At 41.7% G+C, this 21,924-nt stretch overlaps 1 protein-coding gene across 1 annotated transcript in view; it reads right to left on the bottom strand.

Annotated features, from left to right (window-relative positions):
• The window catches only part of SORCS3 (sortilin related VPS10 domain containing receptor 3), a 260,476-nt gene that overhangs the window by 17,196 nt on the left and 221,356 nt on the right, over nucleotides 1-21,924 (bottom strand). Inside the window, exons 15-19 of the mRNA XM_056494921.1 lie at nucleotides 14,427-14,544; nucleotides 12,786-12,919; nucleotides 8,630-8,743; nucleotides 7,024-7,195; nucleotides 2,768-2,954 (exon numbers count right to left, since the gene is read on the bottom strand). Of these exons, the coding sequence (XP_056350896.1) occupies nucleotides 2,768-2,954; nucleotides 7,024-7,195; nucleotides 8,630-8,743; nucleotides 12,786-12,919; nucleotides 14,427-14,544 (725 nt within the window). The remainder of the gene's footprint in view (nucleotides 1-2,767; nucleotides 2,955-7,023; nucleotides 7,196-8,629; nucleotides 8,744-12,785; nucleotides 12,920-14,426; nucleotides 14,545-21,924) is intronic.

Here is a 21,924-nt window from a genome sequence, read left to right as displayed (position 1 = left end):
TAATCAGATTTAAAAATACTTTCCCCCTCCCCGTTATGCACATTTTTCATAGTGCTGATTTTCAGACAGGGTCAGCACTGTGTTTAGAATAATTTTTTAAATGCATTTTGAAGAAAAACAATGAATTGGCTTTGCATTATATAGGGAAATTTCTATTGAAAGCTGTAAGGATAGGACACAAGAAAGGGATAGGACACAAGTGAAAAAGAAGGTTTTTCCTTGAAAATATAGACACTGAGCTACTAAGATTTGTGGCAAAATCATTTTAGCCAAGATGGCTTAAATCTGGTTATGTAAGAGGCATTTATGGTTTGATTAAATACCCCCAACAGTTTTTTAAAAGGTCTCCAAAATAAAGACTCGTGATTTTGGAAATCATTGGCATCTTTTTGGCTTAGGCCTGACCTTGGAAAGTTTCTGGGGAGTCAGCTGCCCCAAGTAAAACATCAGGAACCACTTGAAAGATGTGTGCACTGGCATAACAAAGCATGTAACTGTCAGAAGCACTGGATTCTGAAAGAGTTAAAAAAATAACAAAGTCCCAATGCAAAGTTGTATCTAATAAATGCAAATGCCCAGAAGAAATCCAGGGCATGAAGCCCTGAATTCAGAAGGCAGATCCTCTCTAGGAAAAACAACACATGTAAAAAATACTGAGGTTTTGTTTGGAAGTTTATTTAAAGCCTCTACTATCTCCATTGTTTTTCTTCTTGTTTAATCTTTTGGTTTTGCTGGTACTGAATTTCAGCTGATAACTGCTGCCCATCAGACAGTGTTACTTTCTGGGTAGTAGCTTTAAAACTGACAGACAATCCCTGTGAGATGGAAAGGACAAAATACAAAATAAGAAAAGGCAGAATCTTTTTTTTTTTTTTTTTGTAAGACATTCATTCTGGGAAGCAGGAAATTTGGTGATTTTAACTGAGACAATCCTCTTGTGTTAGCTCTTAGCACAAAATGGGGACATTAATCAGTTCTCCATCTACTTGGATTACAAAGATTGTGGAGAGCAAGAGCTGTTCTTTTATCACTGGAACATAAAGCTCCAAGCACAAAAGGACCCTATTTTTTGCTTTTGGCACCTTAAAACCTGATATTTTTTCCCCCCTTTCCCCAAGAGGTCTCTACCAGAAAGTCACCCCTGAGCTCTGGCCATAGGAAGTACTCTGGGTGTGCAAGAACAGCAGGTTCCCCTAAATATTCTGTGACAGTGCAAGTAAGAGGAAAAACACTAATATCTTTTCTTCCTTTAAGTATCAAATCAAGCAACTTGTCAGCAGATTCCAGAAAGCTGAAAAGTTAACTGGCTGCTAATAAAGCTGAAGGGTAGAAAATTAATATTGCTGGAGGACAAGGAGCCTTTTTCTCTCTTTTTTTTCAGCACAGGATCTCAGTACCAGAGTGATTGTACAGTAAGAATGATTCTCAGGCATACTTTGCCTGTACATCTGAACTTCAAGGTCAAATTTCCTATATTGACCAGTACTTCCAAATATATTAAAAGTTTAGTACTGAGGTATCATCTTATTTCAGCATTAGCATGAATGTAAGTGCTTGCCAAATATTTCCCTAGAGATCATCATAATAAATTGGCCACCTAAGAATGATATAAAAGTCAAAGGAGAGATCTGAAAGGTTGATGAAGAAAAGGGTGGAGCAGCAAAACCAGGTCAAGGAACTGTCTCTTGTTGCATTCTGCTTTAAAATCCTCACTATGAAAAAGTAGCTCCTTTGAGAAAAATCAGATAATCCATACAAATCTGGTTGTTATTACCAGGTAACCATCACTTTTGTCAGCTAATGGCCCAAGGTGAAGCAAAAAACAGTTAATGCTCTAATAACAGGTTGTTAAGTGCAGCCATGATTGACTTTGAGGGAATTATGAGCATAATAAAAGCTTCAAGGAACATTTATTCCTTCACACAGGGAGCTGGAAATTAAAATGGAGAAAAAAGTTCTTGAGTTTTGGAAATTCCTTTCAGCAGAGAAGCTCAAGCAAAAGCCAGAATGTAAGATATTCTGACAGGTAAAGAGGGAAGGCAGATATGGCTATGATAAGCATTAAGGGCAAAATTGGTGAGGTGCATCTGAACACAGAAGGTCTCATAGTCTGAGAGGAGATCAAAGAACTGGGCTCTTTTTGGTCTCATCCTGCATTCCACCCTCTCTGCTCTCTCCTTTGGGAAGGTAACAGAGAGCTCTATATCTGAGTTTGCTCATGTGTCAGCGGGAGAGAAATTGCATTGATCTATCAAACAGGACAGAAACATCAGGGGTGCATGTCAAACACATGAAATGTGAAAAGCAGCACATTAGCCCTCAGTACATTCATATCTCAGGAAGCATGCTCAGCAGAATGCTTCTATTTCATTATATTAGCACTGTAATCTCTGAAATTCTGAGTAAGTGACTCAAAATTTAGTAGTTTAAACTAATCCTCTTGGAGTAAGACACATACTGAAAATACACATTTGGACTTTGTTTCACGTGCTGCTTGGTCTCTGACCCTTTCAGAAAGCCCAACAGACATTTTCAGACTTTTTCCATACTCTGAGGACTGCAAATATACTCATGTTAAAAAACCCCTTCCTTTCCCTTATGCATTCAATAAAGTCTATTTAACAAGTCAGAAGAGTGCCTAGAAGCCCAAGCCTTTGGAAGAGCACGATCTGCATGTGTATGTGGGTCTGCATCCACCCTTGGAAGCTGCAGGGGCTTTGAGTGAGTCAGACTGCTACCCAAGGAATCTGGCAGTGGAAGTACTCACAGAGCACGTGCAGGAACAGGACAGCAGTGTCTGAGCCCAGGCTGTTCTCTGCATGTGCTGTCACCTGGAAGATGCCAGCACTCCTGTACACGTGCCGGACGCCGTCCTCCACTGGGCTGAAGTTGGCATAGGACACTGCAATGCCATCTCCAAAGTCAAGCTGGATGTTTGTCCTCTGGAGATCACCCTGCAACAGAGAAGGTTGATAAAAGGGATTTATATTATAAAAGGGATTTGTATGGCCCTCCATCCCATTTAGTTCCACTTCATTAGGATGGACACAAAGCAGTAACTTTTCACAAAAAGCTGAGCTTTGTTCTGTCATTCCCCAAAGTGGCAAGACACAGCCAGCAAAAGACCAGCATCTCATGCTAAAGTAACTGAAACAGGTGACATGAATCACCTCTTGCAAATATCCACCCCTGATTATACAGAGTTCAGAAGACCAGTTTCATCCAGACATGCAGCTTCAGGATGGCTGAATTTATACAGGTTGAGTCCCACGGTGAGAACTGACAGATTTTTATTTCTTTTGTCTTATGTCAGTCAACACAGAGACAGGGCCTGGATACACAGGAGAATGAAGCAGATGATGAGAAAATCTCTTCTAGGATTACTGTCAATGACAGTTATTAAATGAAGGAGGGAAAAAACAGACAAGAAATTCCAGCACCACAGGTATTGTCTGGAGACAGAAGTTGCACTATTTTAGTTTCAATCATGCTTTAAACCACTGTAGTTGAACTGTACAAGTGACTGTTATTTCAGTTTCTTGGAGCCTTATTTTATACTTGCCCCAGCTGACTAATGTAACACAAAACAGGGCTAATTTAAACAAAGCTAAAGCCCGCTGCAGTGATTTCACTAAACTGAAATAAAACCACAACTCAGATTAAATCTCTGTAGCTTTAGCTTTCTGCATATATATAAGATGTATTGTGCCAAGTAATTTCCTTTCATGAAAGATCTGCACAATATTCACTGGGGGTGAAAAAGATACATTTTGGAGATGTTCCTAGCCCCAAACTGAAGTTAGTCCCTAGATATATTGAGGATGTAATCTGAAAAGTTTAAAAAAAAAAAATCTCTGCTCATAAATTTCCCTTTTTTTTAAATGGGAAATTCAGAAATATTTTACAGTCATCCTGTAAACCCCATCATAGCTGTAAATGCACAGGAAGAACTCACAAGAAGCAGGTCCCATGTGTAGAAAATCAGGACCCTAGCAGCCCCCACAGAATTTATCCTCCTCCTGACTTCACCTGCATGAAGAAATTGGAGTGCAGGAAGGGTATTTTTCAGATGCCAATTTACTTTGACAATATACTTCAGGTCTTCAGACACTCATATAATCAGGATTATTGCATGTAGCTTTTGAAATATGGCTATTTGATTATATATGTTAGATCTCTCTCCTTCCTTGCTCCTTCATTCCCATTCCATGGGAGCCAGGGGAGTTTTAGCTATTGACTTGATCAGGGCACCTCATATTCACCTCTGCCCTACTTGGACATTAAAAATTCAGTATAAACCAAAGAGCAGTCAGAAAGGACTAAAGTGGTAATGACACTAAAGCATACCTATAATATTGAGTAGTCAATAACATCCTTTAGACAGAGAGTTTTTAAAGTCACTCTAAAAAATTCTCTAGCAGGAGCAAAATTACACTCTTGAGATATTCAGTTATTTGATAGAAGGGCTCCCACAGCTTGTTAAACCTTTCAAAACCACTTCTCGAGGGAATGCACTAAGACCCCAAGTCCATCTCATACAGAAGATACTGAACAAAGGATAAAAATGTGATCTGGGCTGGATTCATCACTGATGACCTCAGGCTGAAATCTCTTGCACCAGTCATGGCAGCTCATCTCCCTTGCCTGACAATTCTCTTTTCTATTTTGTTCTTGTTTCTCCGATATGATTCTATCTGAAATGAGATGGTTTCACGTAGGGAAGCAGGAACAGATTTTTCATGACTAAACAGTAGCAGATGATCTTTTCACCCAATTATGAGCTGGCTCTTCAATGCAAAGGCTGCCCATCACACTAATCATGTTTTCTTTCTCCTTTCCATGCCTCTGTATCCAGTATAAAAAATACTAAACTAAGCAGGCTAGTCCCACACAAAGATGTCAGATATTCTGGAGTTTATAAATATAAATTAAAATAGAAGGGAAGCAGAGGAATTTCAAAAGGAAAAAGAAATCATTCCTATCCCTTCATATTCAAGAGGCACATTTAAATAACTGGAAGGGAACAAGGCATGAGCTGTCACAAAGATTGGCTCTAGTATGGGGATCAGTAACAGACATGGCTGAGAACACAACTCCACAATGGCTATTTGACACTCCATTATTTCTTTGTGATAAAAACCAAATCCAGAAATTTTATAAAAAAAGTCTAAAAAGGTTCATATCTCCTCATGTTCCCTTGCATGGATACAGTCCAGCCCCATATTCCTGAAAACACAGGAACAGTCATTCTGCATTTCTTTGTCCATAGTCATTGCCACACATGTATTCTGAATACCACTGTGAGGAATCCTACTAAAGTTAGTTCTATAAATCCTGAGAGGTTTTGATTAAGTATGATGAAGTCTTCATTTTCCACAGACAGCCTACAGGTCAGTCCCCTCCCTGTACTGAGGGTGTGTTCTAGAAGGCAGGGAGGAGCTGCTGGCTCACCAGGCTGAGTCTGGCACAGCTGATGGAGATCACACAGATGTGTCCATGGGAGGGCTGGCCAGGCTGCTGTATGGCTCAGAAAGGAAGTGTGAACCTAGGTACAAAACTACCACCAGTAAACAGACTGACCAGAGAAATGGAGGAAGCCAGGAATGGATCTGTACAGCAGCAAGGTAAATAATAATTAAGACCTCTAAAGAAATTATTTCTTCCAAGTCATAAGGAAATCTTTGGCCACAATTCTTCTCAGGTTCACGCTAAAAGACTGGAATACCTTTGTTGAAAATCTCAGTGTTCTTTTCTTCTTGAAAGTTTATTATTTTAAGAAACAAACTCAACACACAACTTTCAAACTGTTCACCTAACAGAGACATGTTCTGAAGATCTTTTTTCCTTAAAAAAAAGGTTCCTCCAATGAAATGTTTTTCTAACTACCATTATTTTTCAACAACAGACATTACAGTGAACACCCTCACATATTTATTCAGCTGCCTCTTCAATCTCTAAATCCTTGCAGATTCTACTCTTCAGCTACCTTGACTGCTGCCTTATTCCCCATCTGTTTATCATTCTTCATATGCAGCAGTTCCACTTGAGTTCCTTAATAAATTACTAGTTGATTCCTAATTTTTAGATTATATCTGCTCTTTTCTGAACTCCCACTCACAGTGTCTACACAAATTGCCTTACCATGTCAAGTTGCAGAATAGAAAAGAAGCAGCAAGTAGACAAGAAATCCCCTTTGTATAAAAGCAGAGCATGCATGAACCTCTGAGGAAGTAGTAAAGAGGCCCTGTCAGATTAGTGTGGTCCCAGTGAAATACTTAGCTACTATATAAGAATTAATTTAGTGTGAGAATGTGTCTGTCTGTGATTGGTCTGCCTAGCTGTCTCCAGCTACTGCTCCAAAATAACATACACAGAACAGAAAATGTGACAAAAAACAGTTGTGTTTCTCCAGCACCACCCCAATCCCTGGCCACAGGAACCTCGACATTTTGATGCTTTTGGCAGCAGCATGGTCTGGTGTCACTTATGCTACTGCTGGCTACAGAGATAATTGTACAGTAGGTAAGGGCTGGGGGCTAGAGGTGCTTTGAGGAGGCTCAATTCCCACTGCAAAATAACAATCCCCCTCATTGTTCCCCATGAGTGTGAACATGTCCCCCAGTGTTCTTAGCCTTTCCCAGAAAAGCTGAAGTTAAAGCTTTGTATCCCAGATACAGAACTGTTCATCACAGAAACACCACTTCTGCCTCATAAACTCCATAAACTTCAGTTTACTAGAGGAGCAACAAGTGAGTGGAGAAATAAATTTTTTTACTACATCTATCATTCTTCAGCATTAACATCATCACTGATAGACAAGATAACCCAACACCTTTGGTGTGACTCAATGTGACCTGCTTGTATGTGTCACTGTAGCCTTCAATTCTCTTAAATTCTTTAAGTCTCATAACTCTCAGGACCATTCACCATTTCTTGATCCCCCTTGACTGCTGTTTTCCTCTCAGCAACCTAAAAAGTGAAGGAAAAGAACGCCAGTCCTGCCACATAGAGGTTGAGACACACCTCTTCCATGAGGATGATGAAGGTGGCATTGTGCCCCTGCTCCAGGACCAGTTTCCCATCAGAGGTGAGGATGTGCAATCCTCGAGGTGCCTTTCCAGGGCATTTCTCCATCCTGGCCATGTACTTCTCTCTCAAGCCATCTGTGCAGTTGTTAGACACAATCCTTCGGTACCTGGGGAGCAGGAACAGAAGGACATGGGGCTCACACAGTGGGCAGAAAAGTTCCTTTGTTCTGTTTTTGTTTTGTTTCTCCACATTAATCCATGTTTTTTCAAAGGCCAACTGCCTTCATGAAACCCTCACTGAAAGGAAAACTCAATGAAACCCAATGCTTTATTAAATAGGAGAAAGCCAAACCAATCACAATTCAACTTTCTCCAGAGATTCTCAGCAGCATCACTGAGAAGAGGCACATTGTGGAGGTGAATTACTCTGCCCTGCTAAAAGGCAGAGACTTCCTCCAACCCAACACCTGCAGGATTGCATCCTGCATCCCAGCTTTTTAATTACACCATTAATTAGGTTTTGTCTGCTTCTATTGGGCTAGAGGGTACTTGAAAAAAATATGCCAAGGGTTTTTCCCAGTTCAGTTTTAAAATTATTTGAGGTATGGGTTTTTCTCTTGGCTCTTCTTGGAAGAGGTTGGCTCTTCCAGGTGTTTTTGAGGGGGGTTAACCCTTTCTATTAATTTCATATCAACCCAAACTATTTTCTTCTTGCTCTCTGTCAAGAAGGCTACAAGCAATCATACTGCCCAAGGCTCCTGTAACTACATCCCATATTTAAAGCAACTTTTAGCTGAAATGGGGTCTCTGAGGTCAAATGCCTCTGGACACCCAGCAGCCTCATTTCATAGAGCCACCCACACCAACCAGCCAGGAACAGAGCTGGTTCCTGCCAAAACCATCGAGCAGGCAGGACACAAGACCCAGAATCACCCCTACAAAACCTGCAGGGCCTGCCCTGTCCTAGAAAGAATATTGCAATTATTCACCAGACTGTGGAATTCAAGTCTCACAGCATTTCCTGCATGATATAGTAGAGCATTTGCAAAGTGATGCTGCCATAATAAACCAACACTTGCCATCTGTTCTGGGTTAGACCAGGAGAAATCAGCACATGAAGCTTGTCTGAAATGGGAGGCATTGTATGTACAAAGTGAAAATGGCAGAGGAAGAAAACATAGAGGCTAAAAATTGCTCATTTGAGCCTTCCTAGAAGCTGATATAAATAGGAGCTGTAAGATAGTAAGAGGTTCAATAAAACACAATGTGAAATACCTCAAACCTGTCCATTTAAATGTTCAGCTGTCTCTCAGACAGACCTTTTTGATTTGTGTTTTAATTTTGCAACGAAGGGGAGCTCCAAGTCTAGGCTCCAGGGATCCCACATCACTTGCTAGCAATGCAATATCTACGTGTCACTTATGTTAATGTGCTTCTCCCTCTCTCTGAGGAACAAGGCAATTTCCCATACAGATGCTGTTACAATCACCTCATGGATAAGAGAAAAAGAGCATCATGGGATGCAGAGGAAAAACAGAGATACCCAGGCTCTCTTGTCTACTGCAGTCACCCAAACCAGACAGACTGCAAGGTGCACTTACCCAGTGCTGTTCCAGTAGTTCTGACCAACGTTGCAATCCTTGGACAGGGAGGATGGGCTGAACCAGAAGGCTGGGATGCACTGGTTGTTGCTGTGCCTCTCATATCCATAGTCACTGTGGAGACAAGTCATGAGTCCATCACTGTGCCCTCCACGAGAGCTAGCTCAGAGGTTTAGGTGATGTCCCCAGAGCAGGTGTATATTGCTGGTTCTCTGCTGGGGTGGCACAGCATCATCCAGAGACAAAGTGCTGGACTAGTTGGAGAGGCTGGAACACAATTCACTGAAGGCATTTGGTCCCAACAACAGCAGAGCTACCAACCTTACAGAGCACTGGAGGACTTGTGCTTCATTTGGCAACAAAACATGACAGAGATTCAGAAAGAATATTGTATTGTTCTTTTCCTATTAATCTCTAACTTAAATTTCACTTTTTGAGTTCTTTTGGTTTGTTTGTTTTTTGCAGTCTTTGCTTTTAGAAGGAACCAGGCTGATTCTAAGATCTAGTGTCACTTTTTCACAACAGTGGCTAGGAATATAAAACACTAGGAGCACTTCTGACAACTAGCCACAGTATGTATATTTACATATGTTAATGGGCTCCCTGACTGAGCTGTGACTTGCCTGAGAGAAAAAAAACAGCTGATGTTTTTCCAACACTAAACGAAAACACAGCCAACTTCATAGTCTAAGATTACATGGTATTGTGTCACACAGGGAAGGCAATCCAGGGTATTGATTCTTCCTTGGACCACCTAAGAGTGGAAGTGTACACAGCCACATCCAAAACTACCTTTTACAGCTGCCTTTGTGTGCCAATACAATGATGAAGCAATAGGATTAATCCAAAGCTTTCCATAAGTTTTTATAGGGTCTGGATCAGGTTTCTATGTGCAGTCTTTATTGACAGGCTGGATTCAAAGGACAAATAAAAATTTTTGCCTACAGCAAGTTAACAAATGCCAACATGCTAAAACTCTGTGAAAATAAAGACACTACAGAAGCCACTGTCTTGAAAGTATTCTGTGTCCTTTAGGACACTCTGAGTTTTATCCTTCCCCTGTTCAGAGCCTGAACTGCCAACAGAAAGTCTCTAGGAAGAGCTTTGGTGTGACAAAACTGTGCTATGTCCCCAATGACCCAGGCTGCTACTGTTCCTTTTTTAGAGGGCAAAAATTCTGTAAGCTACTTTAAATGGTTTGGAGATTCCCTAATGCTCTTTCTCTCAACATACAATTTAATCATTCTCAGTGGGTCCGACCTGCACAGTCAAAAATGCCTGGCAGGGACTTTGTAATTAAAAATATTCAGGAGGAGCTGTACTTTGCCCCAAAGAAGAAAAGAGCTCCATAAATATTTAATAAAATTAAAGACAACATTGCTGTGTGCCCTTAAGGTTCTGTGCTTGTTCATTAACTTCTGCTAAATGTATATTAAAACCTCACATGCTGCCCACCTTCTCTCTCACAAGCCCCAGGGTTTGCATAAGTTAAGGAAATAATCAAGTCCAGCTGCTGTGCTGTCTTTCTCAGGAAAGCTATCTTGACAGAGTAAATAAAGAAGCAGGAGGAGGGAAAAGAAAGCTCAGCAAGCACTTTAATATCACTTATGAGATCCTTCTGCCATTCTCTCTGTTAGAGAAAGGCCAGCATTTGATTCTGGAAATGACTGCAAGGGCTGGCAGGAGTCACCCCTGATCCTGACTCATAAGGATTTGTTGAACTAGGGCATAATTGTGATTTATGCCCCTGAATTTTAGATCAGCCTCATATCTGGCTGCAGGGAACAGGGAGGCAGACAGGGGCAAGGGCACTGTGACCAAATGGGAGGGGGCACAGCCCTGACAGTGTCTGCTGGAGGGCTCCTGCAGTTATCTGTCCTACCCCACAGCCCTCGAGGGCAGCTGTCATCACAGCAAGGGCCTGGGTGCTCCAAGCCAGAACCAGCTCCAAACCTGCTTACTGAGGAAGCAGAGGGCCCATCTGCTGGGATTTGCTGGTCACTGTGCTCACACAGTCCTGGCTGCTGACCCTCCTCCTGCCCCTGACAGGACCTGCCCAGCTCAGCCCACAGACCAGGCAGTGCTTTCAAGAACAACTGGCAACTCTGAGCCCGGACAGAAGAGGCTGGGTGGACATTTTTCCTTGAAAAGGAACCATTTTTTCCTGAAAGAGCATCAGGTGAAAATAGGAGCTGTCCTTTCACCTGTCCAGTCCACCTTGTCAGCATCTCCCCTTCTCATACTGACATCCCAAGGAAGGCAGATGGATCTAGAATATGTTCTGGAACAACCTGTGTCTTGCCACTGACTAAGCAACTGTCTCATTGTTTATAAGTCACAAATCAGAGCAGCTGAGTCCACACTTCCTCTCTGAAAAATCACTTTTAAAATCATCAAGCTTGGTGCCCCACTTCCAGCACTGCCAGTATCTCCTCTAAGGGACTGTCTCACATATTCCAGTCAGCCCTGCTGAGCAGCATCAAAAGTCACCATAAAGTTTCTTCTGACTCTCCATCACCAGCTATAACAATTTTGCAACTGGAAGCCAGTTAACCATTCTGTTGGCAGTGCAGGGTCTGAAACAAAAACCAGCTTGTTGTCCTCTAATTGCATTTCCTCTGCAGGACTGACAAGTTTAACAGAAATATCCTCTCATATAAGGGGGAAAGTTAAGCAAAAATGATACTGAATGTATTCAAGGAACCTGTCAAGTGATTGAAAAGGTGCATTATGAGGCAGAGCCTTTTCAAGGCAGCATTTGAGGCCAATTCAGCTCCCACAGCTTTCTACATATTGCTTGGAAAGAACAAACTGGAAAATATACAGCGGGTGAGGAAAAGACAGTGTAAGGAAAAAACCCAAATAAATTCATAGGCATCTGTGGAGATGGTGCTGGATTCACCCCAGAGGCCAGTGCCAGTGCCAAGGGCAGATACTGCAAGGCAAGACAGCTTGTCCTGCAAGTTCCCATCATGGGAACAAAGGGGAAAGATCCCATGAGTCAAGATACGGAGTGTCAGATGTGATCTTGACATTAGGAACAAATTAAACAGCCATCCAGATCAGATGAAAATCTCTGGTCTACATCCCTGACTCTCTCTTAAAGACAAACTACTACAATAGTCAAGAAAATACTTTGGTTGATATTTTTTCCTGCATTTCACCATGTCCATGCTCTGAAAGAGTCTGTGAGTCTCAACTGTGAGCCTAAGTTCAAATAAATGTACTGATCTCATGCCTCAGACCCCTTCAGAAAGTATTTGAAGGTGGGTGAAATGTTCAGAAATGACACCAGTACTGACTGACACTGATCCTGAATAACCTACTATAAAGATTAAGATGTTTTCTCAGCTGATCATCTCTCAGGGTATTTTGAATTCCATTTAAATGACATTCTGATCATTTAAGCTCAAACATCACAGATACTGACAGTCTTAAATCTTAGAAATACTGTCTATCACAGGTGCCATGTAGGAATTCCTTGTGCAGAGATCCTGACATGCATTCTCCCATCTCCTATCTCTGATTGTCAAGCAATAGCAAGCAGTGTCTAATTTTTCCCCTGCTTTATTTTTAAGCTGCTTTCAAAGTGACCTTAAAGCAATTTCAAAATTATGGTTCCATTAAGTTAGAAACACCAATATTTATGCAAAACAAGTTGTTATATCTGACAAGGGTGGGCTGTACAGTCATGTCACAGAAGCCCTTTCAGAAATTTTTCAATAAAACATTGTTAAGAAGCAATCAACTGTTCCCAGCAATTCAGAGGAATGATAAAAATGTGCATGTTTTGCTGGCTTGCCCCTAGGAAGTCAATGACCTTGGGAGTGAGGACAGAGAAATACCCTCCTTCTTCTGAAAGGAATATATTTTTGACCAGAGAAGTCCTGGTTGTCACTATTCTGGAATGACAGACATAAAATGTCCATCAGTACTTGCAATTATTTTGCTTTTGAATTCCAGGCTTGGATTTTTCATGGAGATGAACAAATATTTCCTGCAGATGAAGGGAAAGCCTCCTTCACTCAGGAGTGAATGCTCTGATCACAGCCACAGCCACAAAGCTGCATGAGACCCAGCTCCTCTGCCAGGTTTTCTGTCTGGGTAGCATTTCAGGACAAAGCCACTGCCCAAGTCCCCAGAGTCACATACTCACCACTCAAAGTCTCCCTGGCCACAGACACAGGGCTCAGACACCACAGTCTGGGAATAGTCCCGACCTAGGGAACACTGGGCTCCAGGCTTGCGCTTTCTGTAGATCTTCCTCTCTCCCATGACACAAGGCTCCCCCTTCATTGGCCAAGGAACAAGAGGAGAAACACAGTTGTAGTGGCAGCTGGGGCTTCAAAGGAGCACTTTTTCAAAAGACACAAAAGGCAATGAGAACGAGCATTTATCACTGGCAGGGTGGGGAGCTGGAGTCCTGCTCTCTTTTGTGGCTTTGCAAAATCAAAAGTCTCTGTGGGAGGACTCATGGGCACAGGGTGCTCAGCATTGAGTTGGGATGCCAATGACAATGTGCCCAAAATGCCTGGATGCCCAAGCCATCCACCCACTTCTGTCACGTTTCAGAAGGCATCCACCAATGTCTAGGCCTATGGATTATCCTGCAAACACAGTGTGGGTGTATGCCAGGGTTTCTTCCATATGCCAGATAAAATCTACTGCAAATGCAAGTGCCCAGGCCTGGGGACAAAATCCAGGAGTGGAACACAGAGCTCAACTCCCATGCTCTTTCTGTGACAGAGCTGGCTTTGTTACAGACAATTCTGATGGTGTGTTTCCCTGGGCTTTTTCAATGCAAAGGTTTCCAAGAACACTACTGGGAGTAGCTAATCTAAAACAAACATTTGATATCTGTGGGGGGGGGGGTGTGTGCTATAAACAGAATTTTCTATTTTTTTTTTTTTTTTTTTTTTTTAATAGAAGTAAGAAAGAAGACAATACCTAATTGAAATACTTCTCTATTAACAGTGGTTCCCAAGATTGCTGCAAGGTTACCCATACATCTTCCCTTTTCTTTCATTTAAATTATTTTCATTTATTCAATCATATTACTTCAATTCTCTTATCCTTGCCAAATTAATGTTCATTTCTCATTCATGGATTTCATTCAGGAATGTCACAGTGCCAATGGTTCTGGCTCTAGTTCTGTTACCCTGCAGGGTGTGGGACATCATATTGGTATCCAGCAACCCATAAGTAATCTGCAGAGGTTATTAACCTCTCAGCTTTAGTTGCTTCAGGACCTAAATATTTCCAGCATGAAAATAAGCCAGTGTATGAAAAGCAAAGCATGTATCCTTAAGTAGAATGAAATGTAGTTTTCTCTGGTGCCTTTTATTCAAGAGCTTTTCTGATTCAAGGGTTTTACAGATATTCAAGAGTTTTACAGATACCTGCAGGACCTACAGGATGAATAAATGTTTTTATTTTCATTTTTGAGTAGGGGAAATAAGAGGGAAACTAAAACAAAATTATTTTCATGAGTCAGTGACAGAGCTACAAAGAATTCAGTGTCATCTACAATTCAATCACAAGGTATAGTTTTAACAGTGCCCTAAGCATTGAGGCCAAAAAGACCCAGCTGGTGCAATGGATTATTTTCATACAAATAGAAGGTAATCTCCTGAACTTGCCTGTAGATGCCTGGCCCCATGTTTATTCATGCACATTCTTCAAGGGATGCAAAAAAAATCCATATGCTTTGCTGTAAAGAACAACTGCATTCCCACCTGGCAGCACAGGGCAGGGGAAGAGAGAGCACCATGAACCCCCTGCTGGGGAGTGGGGATACCTGATTGTGCAGGTGCCAGGTCTGGTAGTCGTCCTTGGTACACCTGTGGCTGAAGAGAGACTTGTAATCCACCTTGACCAGCTGCCACTCTGAACGGAGACTGAAGTGCCCAAAAACTCTGACGGGGAGACAAGAGAAGAGCCAGAGTCAGCCAGACTCAAATTTCCATTCAGCAAGTAACATCTCATGAATCTCAGCTGCAGGAACTGATAGTTTGGAGCTAAATGCCAGAAAAGGGTGTTTGGTCATGAATAATAGTTTCCTGGAGTGTTTAGCCTTTTCCAGACACCTCATGCACAGCCTGTGTTGGAAGGTCTTCCCCCAACCCCAGCATCCAGCAGAATGGATCCCAAGTCTAATCACCCTTATTGTGATGTTTAGAGGACAGAGGATTTTTTTTTTTCATTATTCCAAGTCTTTTACTAAATCTACATTTTTACCCAAGCCACTTATGAGATTAAAATTTCTGCCATTCTAATTATTCCAGACTAACAAAGAAAGAGGCAGAAAGACAAGATTTACAAGCTTTCCTGTGAAATTAAAAGAGAAGCAGAAGATAAAACTTCCCTACACTGACTGTAATTCAGATCCTGCTGTGTCCCCAGTGTGCTGCAATTATTTACTCTGGTTCATCTTGGTTTACACTGTGACCACACAGAGTTTTGGCTCTGCTCTCCCCTCACTCCTTCTGTAGTGTGCACTGAAATTGCTCTGCATTGTGCTGCTCTCCATGAAACAACAACCACCCAGGAATCAATCATGCTCTCCCCTGGAGACCTGTCTCAGCTCATGGGGATCAGGGAGAAGGGGTGGGGGACACCTGAGAGTCTGAAGGGTTTGCTGTGCACACCTGTATCCAGCCAGGGTCTGCCTCACAGAGAAGCTCCACAAAGCTGGCAAGTGGGAAGGGTTCAACACAAGAACCTGTGCCAAATTCTGTCATGAGCAAGTGGCTCGGGTTAGAAGTGAGCAAGTGGGGAAGGACTTGGTAGATTTATTAGGATTTATTAGGATTTATTAGGTAGATAGCTGCAGGCTGTCCAGGGCCATTCTTAGTGCAGATCTAATTGCAGGATATTAGAGATAGGAAAAGCACAGCACTCAGGCCAGGCTGCAGCAAAAGCTGCTGCTCAGCACAGAAGGCACACCCTGCACCAAGATAAACCCACAGAAACCAAAGCAGGGTGGGGTGCCAGAGCACTCCCTGGGAGCAGGAGGGAGAAGGGAGGAATGGGAAGGAGCACGGTGGGGGGATGCAGAAAGCCTCCAAAAGTGTTCTCAACAGGAATTCTAACTGCAGCTCCCACTTTCCCTTGGCACTGGGATGTCCCATAGAACTGTGCCATACCACCTTGCTTGTGCTGCACGGCTGAAACATCAGACCCTGCAAACAGCAATGCAGCAGGCAGAAATCATGAATCCAGCAGATTTATACCAGTATAGCATTTGGTGCTTATTACACAGAAAACATGGCAAGAGGAAGAGAGAACATGACCAAACAGGAACTTTGGCCTAAATACAGAAGACAACAGGGTTGGAGAAATCCAACACTTTGCAAATCAACGCATCTTAAAGGAAAATCTTGCTCCTCAGATTGTCCCTTAGTTAACTGTCCATCAAGAGAGTAAAAGGTTTCATTGTGGTTTACAAAAACCACCAGAATTACTTGATTTTTAAATCTATTTAAAAAAGCTTTTAAAAATTCCTTCTGACATTGAAATTCTTCCATAATAATTAATGAAAAAAAAACCCAAGGTTGTCTAAGAGGAAGGCAACATATTAGCATTCCAAAAGCACAGAACATTAGATACTCTTTAATTAAATGATTTCAAAGAAGATCTTTGTGTATAATTGCTATAATTTAGATGGAAACAATACTACACTAAATGTAATTAGAGGAGTGTGAACAGAGAGAGATGTTTTCTAGGTCACCCGATTCCTAAAGCAGCAACTTCTCTACTCCACCCTCCCCTTCCTAAAAAGCCCCTTAAGGCTAATCAGTGACTCTGGAAGAGACTTTGGAGATAAGAGCAGCAGAGAAGCCAACAAGCACCTGCACCCTGTGCATTTGAAATTTCTACCAGTCTCTGTAAGCAAATACAAGGGGTGGAGGAGAGTGCTATGTGATTTCTGGGGTTCCAAGGTTCTATCAAGCAGCTTTCCTTGGAAAGTGATTAAAATCTGCATTGTTTGTGAAATGTAAAATGAGCCAAACAAACAATAACAAAACCAAGCATTGCAGCTGAGCTCCACCCTCTCATTTTTATGAATGACATCACTGGATGTTTTTCCATAGTGGCAGAGGTGCATGCACATGAGCTCTCCCTGCACATCTGTTTTGAGGTGGCCAGGTCCAATAGAGGGTTGGGCAGACAGCAAAGAGCTACAGCACTTTAAAACTTAGAGTGTCCAGCTATCAATAAGTTTTTGGCACTAGATGCTCCAGTTCCTACATGTTGGTTTCTACATCAAGTGCAAAGAAACAAAAATTATTCCAAGGAAAAAGTTGCAAAAAGAGATTGGTGGGGTCTTGCTTGTCCCTACTCAACTGGTGAGTCTTCACATGGCTTTGAAGACACCATCTCATTCAACTTATCTGATTGTGCAGGCCTTCATTTCCCCTTTACTTTGGTCACTAAATAAGGGAGGGGGATTTTTTTAATAAACCTAGCTAAACTATCAAGATAATACAGGGAGAAAGGAAATTAGGTACTATAAATTTTAGATTCAATAACTTTGTCTATCGTGGTCTAACTAAAAGCTCTTAATTGCTTGTTGCAAGCATAGAAAACAAGAGAGTTGGGTTTTCAAGGTCCAGCTCACAGAGAAGGTATATTTTGATTTTTCCATATAAGCAGTCTGATCTGGAAGTCCTTGAGAAGCAATAAATACAAGAGCCCAGATGGAATTTAGATAGAGTTGGATTTCTGACTAAGCTCTGTTTAACAAAGGTTCTCCAACCCAAGGAAGGAAGAAGCTGATAAGTAATCTTCACTGCACCTAACATCAAAAGTACCCTCCTTTCTGAAGCAGTTTTCCTTCACTGGGCATCAACAGGTGGGAGACAAGAAAAGGTTGTGTGGTTTTTTTGCTTCTCTCAATGTACCTTCAGGACCTCTGAAGCCAGATTTTAACAAGATTAGGCTACCCAGAACAGACTGTAAGCATTTTTAATATCTAAAAATAAAATAAAGGCAAAATAATATAATACACTTAGTAGACAGCATCTTTTGAGATACACTACACAAGCAGATGGATGGATCAACAGAAAAGTAAAGCCAGAACTATGGAAAGAGAGCCAAACATATACTTTAATTGATAATACTGAGAGAAAATCTAATTGCAGTGTCATCATAAACAGACTGTTTAATTTAGAAAAGCCTGAAACCAACCTTGATTTTTATTTCCTTTTATTGTAAAAGAAAAATGCTTGCAGAGGAAGTGTCTTAGCAAGCAAAAAATCCCCAACAGTAAAATCATCCAAATTAATGAATACTTCAACTGACCTGAATCTGTTCTTTTGTCTTGAGAATGTAGAAAGGAAGAAAGTCAAGTAAGATCACCATCTGATTTCAGTTAAAATCCCTCTTTATTTACATCTGTTCATCTAACAGGAAGTGCCAGAAGTAAATATTGAATGGGCAAACCCAAGAAGTGCTATGAAGCACAATCTGGAAGAATCACCTCCTGGCAGGAAAACAAGCATGTGTTGGTTTCTGGTTTGTTTTATTTATCTTTTTTATTTTTCTAGTCCCTGGAGAGGAAGCTCTTCTCTCACTGAAAGCAGAGGGAGTCCCAGACCTGGAGCAGTGAGTAGGTAATTCACCACCACTGAAGGTGCTCATTCTCTTTCTGATGTCCAGCAGAGAAGCACATGTTGCTACTGCTGCAATCTTAACAGATATCCTCTCATCCATAATTGCCCTGATTTATTTGGGATTTTTTTCCCCACAAGCCAGGCTCCCCTGGTCCCACATTTCCTGGGAAATGGTGAGCCTATGCTGGCTCAGTGAACACTTACAGAGCATCTTGTACACAGATGTACCTCCTTAACTTGTTGATATTATAGCTTTTGAGTCAATGAAAGAAAATGCTGACAATTTCACACAAAGAAGAAGGCCTGGTATGAAATCTGGATCTGAGTGTCTGAGAAAGGAAGGAGCAGTAAAGTGAGACAAAATCCTGTGTGCAGGATGAGCTGTCTGGGCCAAAACCATGAGCAGCAATGGAACAGTTGCAAGTTGTGCTGGTGGGACCAGATTTCATGAATAGATGAGTTATTTCTCCATGAATTAAATATAAATCATGACTTTAGAGAAAACCAAATGGGCTGTGTAATCTCCCAAATATTTTATTATGATTTAGATGGAATCAGTGTTAAAGGAGGTCACTAGTTACAAAGAAATTAGATAGAAAGGTCTGAGACAAGGAAGTAGAAGTTAATTGAAAGAGACACAAATCAGCAATTAGGGAGAGTGGGAGCGGGGGAGTTAAACTGCCTCATGCCTGGCAAGAGATGCAGGGAGTAAGGGACTGGAAACAAAGGAAACATAAAAAATGAAAGATGAGACTGGAAAGGCAGCCAATTGCCAACAAAAAACACTGTCTAATTTTTTTCCTAAACAATAAATATGGTTTCTAAGAGCTGCTTTGGAGCTTTTAATTCAGTTCCTTTTGGCTGACCTGTCAACTAGGAACTGTAGCCTGAGGGCAATGGGTGATGACTCAAGGCTGCTGTACTTCTCTCTGTGGACCAAAGCAAAGCAAGAAAACAGCTGGGTGGTTTTTTTTTTGTTTTGGTTTGGTTTTTTTTTGTTTGTTTGTTTGTTTGTTTTTTGTTTTGTTTTTTTGTTTTGTTTTGTTTTGTTTTTTTCTAGAAAGATCTATTTTCTTCCAAATAAAATAGACCATCCATTTGGATCTAGATTTCCAGTCGGTGCAAATTAGTTTAATTTAGGCCATCAAAATAGACCCTCTCAGGTATAAGGCCTTTCACTGATACTATTCAGAAGGAGAAAAAACAATAGTAGTGAAACGATCATGAAAGTACCAACACCAGACAGCAGCTTGCATGAGGACAAATATTTTCAAGAAAATCTTGGTCTGTATTCTATTCCCACGGAGAAGGGTCACACAAGAATTCCACAGAATTTCTCCTGCAGATTAAATCTGAGGGATGTGACTTATTTCCACTGAAACTGAATGTCATGACATCAAGGTCGCCCACAAGAAAGAAATTCAAAGTGTTGGCCACCAGCAGTCCATATTGAACTGGTCATGAAAAGCTGCACCACTGCCAGATTTCAGGTCAGGAGAGAGAGAGGAGATGGGGCAGGCAAAGATTTTCTGTGAATAGAGATAAAAACCAAAACCTCGAAATAAAAATCCTACAGTACAATCCTTTCCCTCAGCTTTGGTAAATTGTCCTGGTATTATTCATCAGCTCAATGGGCACTTCCTTTAAAGTGCTAGCAGAAGAGGAAAACCACTGCAAATGACATGGTACAGCATGATCTTCCAGTTAGCAAGCAATGCCAAGTGCAATTAGTAAGTAATCTGCAGAACATGTAATTACAAAGCAGCCCTACAGTTTGGACTCAATTTCCCCTTTAGATGCACAAACACTGCATAAGGCAATGGGAGAGACACAGATTTTTTTTTTTTTTTTGTTATTATTTTTCAAATAGAAAGTGCTATCCAAATAAGAAGTTCCTAAATGACAAACCAAACCTATTGAAATTTAGTCTCTAAAAAATTTATTACCAATGTTCTCAGACCACTTTACATGACAATTGCTTCAAAAGAAATCCCAGCAACATGAAAGAGAGTATGAGACACCTAGGAAGGGGGATGGGAAAGCATGTTAATTTTTAATGCTGTTTTTCAGAAGTGTTCTTTCTCTTCTTCGAAGCACTCATGAAAGATAACCAGTTTCTGACATCTTTGAAACCTGAAGATGCTGCCACTCTTCTAGAAAAGATATCAGGTATCTATGTAGGTATCAGCAATGTGAATATGTGATTCCCTCGTGGGTCTGTGGTCTCAGCAGAGGGAGGTGCTGCTGCTTTGCCAGAAGCTGGAGAACACAACACATTCAGTCATTTCAATCTTTCATCCTATGAATCAGCAGATTTCCAACCAGAAATGTCCAATATAAATGTGGAAGCCATTCCTCAGAATATGTAAGATCCAAATGCACGACAGGTGAAGCACGGTGATGAGCTTTGTCTGGGTACCAGAGAAGGCTCAGAAGAGGAAGCTCTGGAGAGCTGCTTTCCAACACTCATTCAAAAATCTGATCAAAAATCTGTCAGAGTGAACTCTGCAGCCAACCCATCACTGAGCCTTCAAGCTCACAGAAATGCTGGTGTGCTGTGCCACCCTCTTCCTTGTGCAGGGTCAGGGAGAGATTGAGCTGGAAAGGTGCTAAGGCAATGCAGTTTCTCAGTGCCCTGGGGGCTGGTGGGATCAGAGCACCAGAATATTTCACATCTTGCTCAAACAAAAAGGTGGAAGACTCAGCAATGCCTGTGTGCACAGCATGCTGCCCCTTCCTGTGCACCCTCCATCAGCCCTGAGTGCTTTGTACAGCCTGCCCACCTGCAGGACAGCACGGGGCAGGGATCCATCTAAGCAGCACAGGAAACAAGGCACATGAGCCTCTGGATGAGAATATCTGGACTGCACTGCCATCAGGAAAAACTTGTCCTTTTATCTAAAGAAAAGAAATCGTGTCAGCCTGCTGCTCATTCTGGCTCCTGCTTCTTTCCTTATATTCAGTGAATTCCAGTCTCAGGTGAACACACCTTTCTCTAGTCCTCCTCCCTGCATGTGCACACCTCTCCATCCCCCTTGTCTGAGCATTATAGACATGACTGAGCATCTCCCTCTCCTGAAGAAATGGGAAAAGTCTGCACAGTGGGATCTGACCCATCTGGGACTCTGGAGACCTGCATTACTGCCAGGCTCTCCCAGTGACAGCCTGCTGACTGACTGACCATGGGCATGTCCTTCGTTCTCCCTCAACTTCCCTACTGGCAAAATACAACTAACAATGTTGTCTATTTTAGCATGATATTTGATCTACTGTCCATAAATAGCTCTTGACTCCAATGACAGCAATGTTTGCCCCAGAAAGTCAAAGACAGACAACATGTGCCACAGAGCACAATGCCTTCTCCATGTGTTACAGCTGCTGCCAGGAATCTTCCAAGTACATGGTGCAGCTGCTGGGAACTGGTCCTGGGTCACAGACATCCTTTTGCTAAAGCCAAATAAATCACACAATGCTGTCTGAGAAAGATTGCTCTAAGTAGATGTTCTCATCACCTGATTTGTCTTTCAGGTGCCACAGACAGACCTCAGTTCACACTGCAAGTATTACCAGCACAATCAATATTGTGCCTCTTGTGCACTCTTTAGGTGAATTCATGCAGAGATCCACAGACTCCTCTGGCAGAGAGGGAGATGGGAGGGGGAAGTGACACTGATTAATCTT

The sequence above is a fragment of the Oenanthe melanoleuca genome, chromosome 6 (assembly GCF_029582105.1).
Source record: "Oenanthe melanoleuca isolate GR-GAL-2019-014 chromosome 6, OMel1.0, whole genome shotgun sequence".
Taxonomy (NCBI): domain Eukaryota; kingdom Metazoa; phylum Chordata; class Aves; order Passeriformes; family Muscicapidae; genus Oenanthe; species Oenanthe melanoleuca.
The sequence above is the reverse complement of the archived record's forward strand: the minus strand, read 5'-3'. Positions and strand labels throughout refer to the sequence as shown.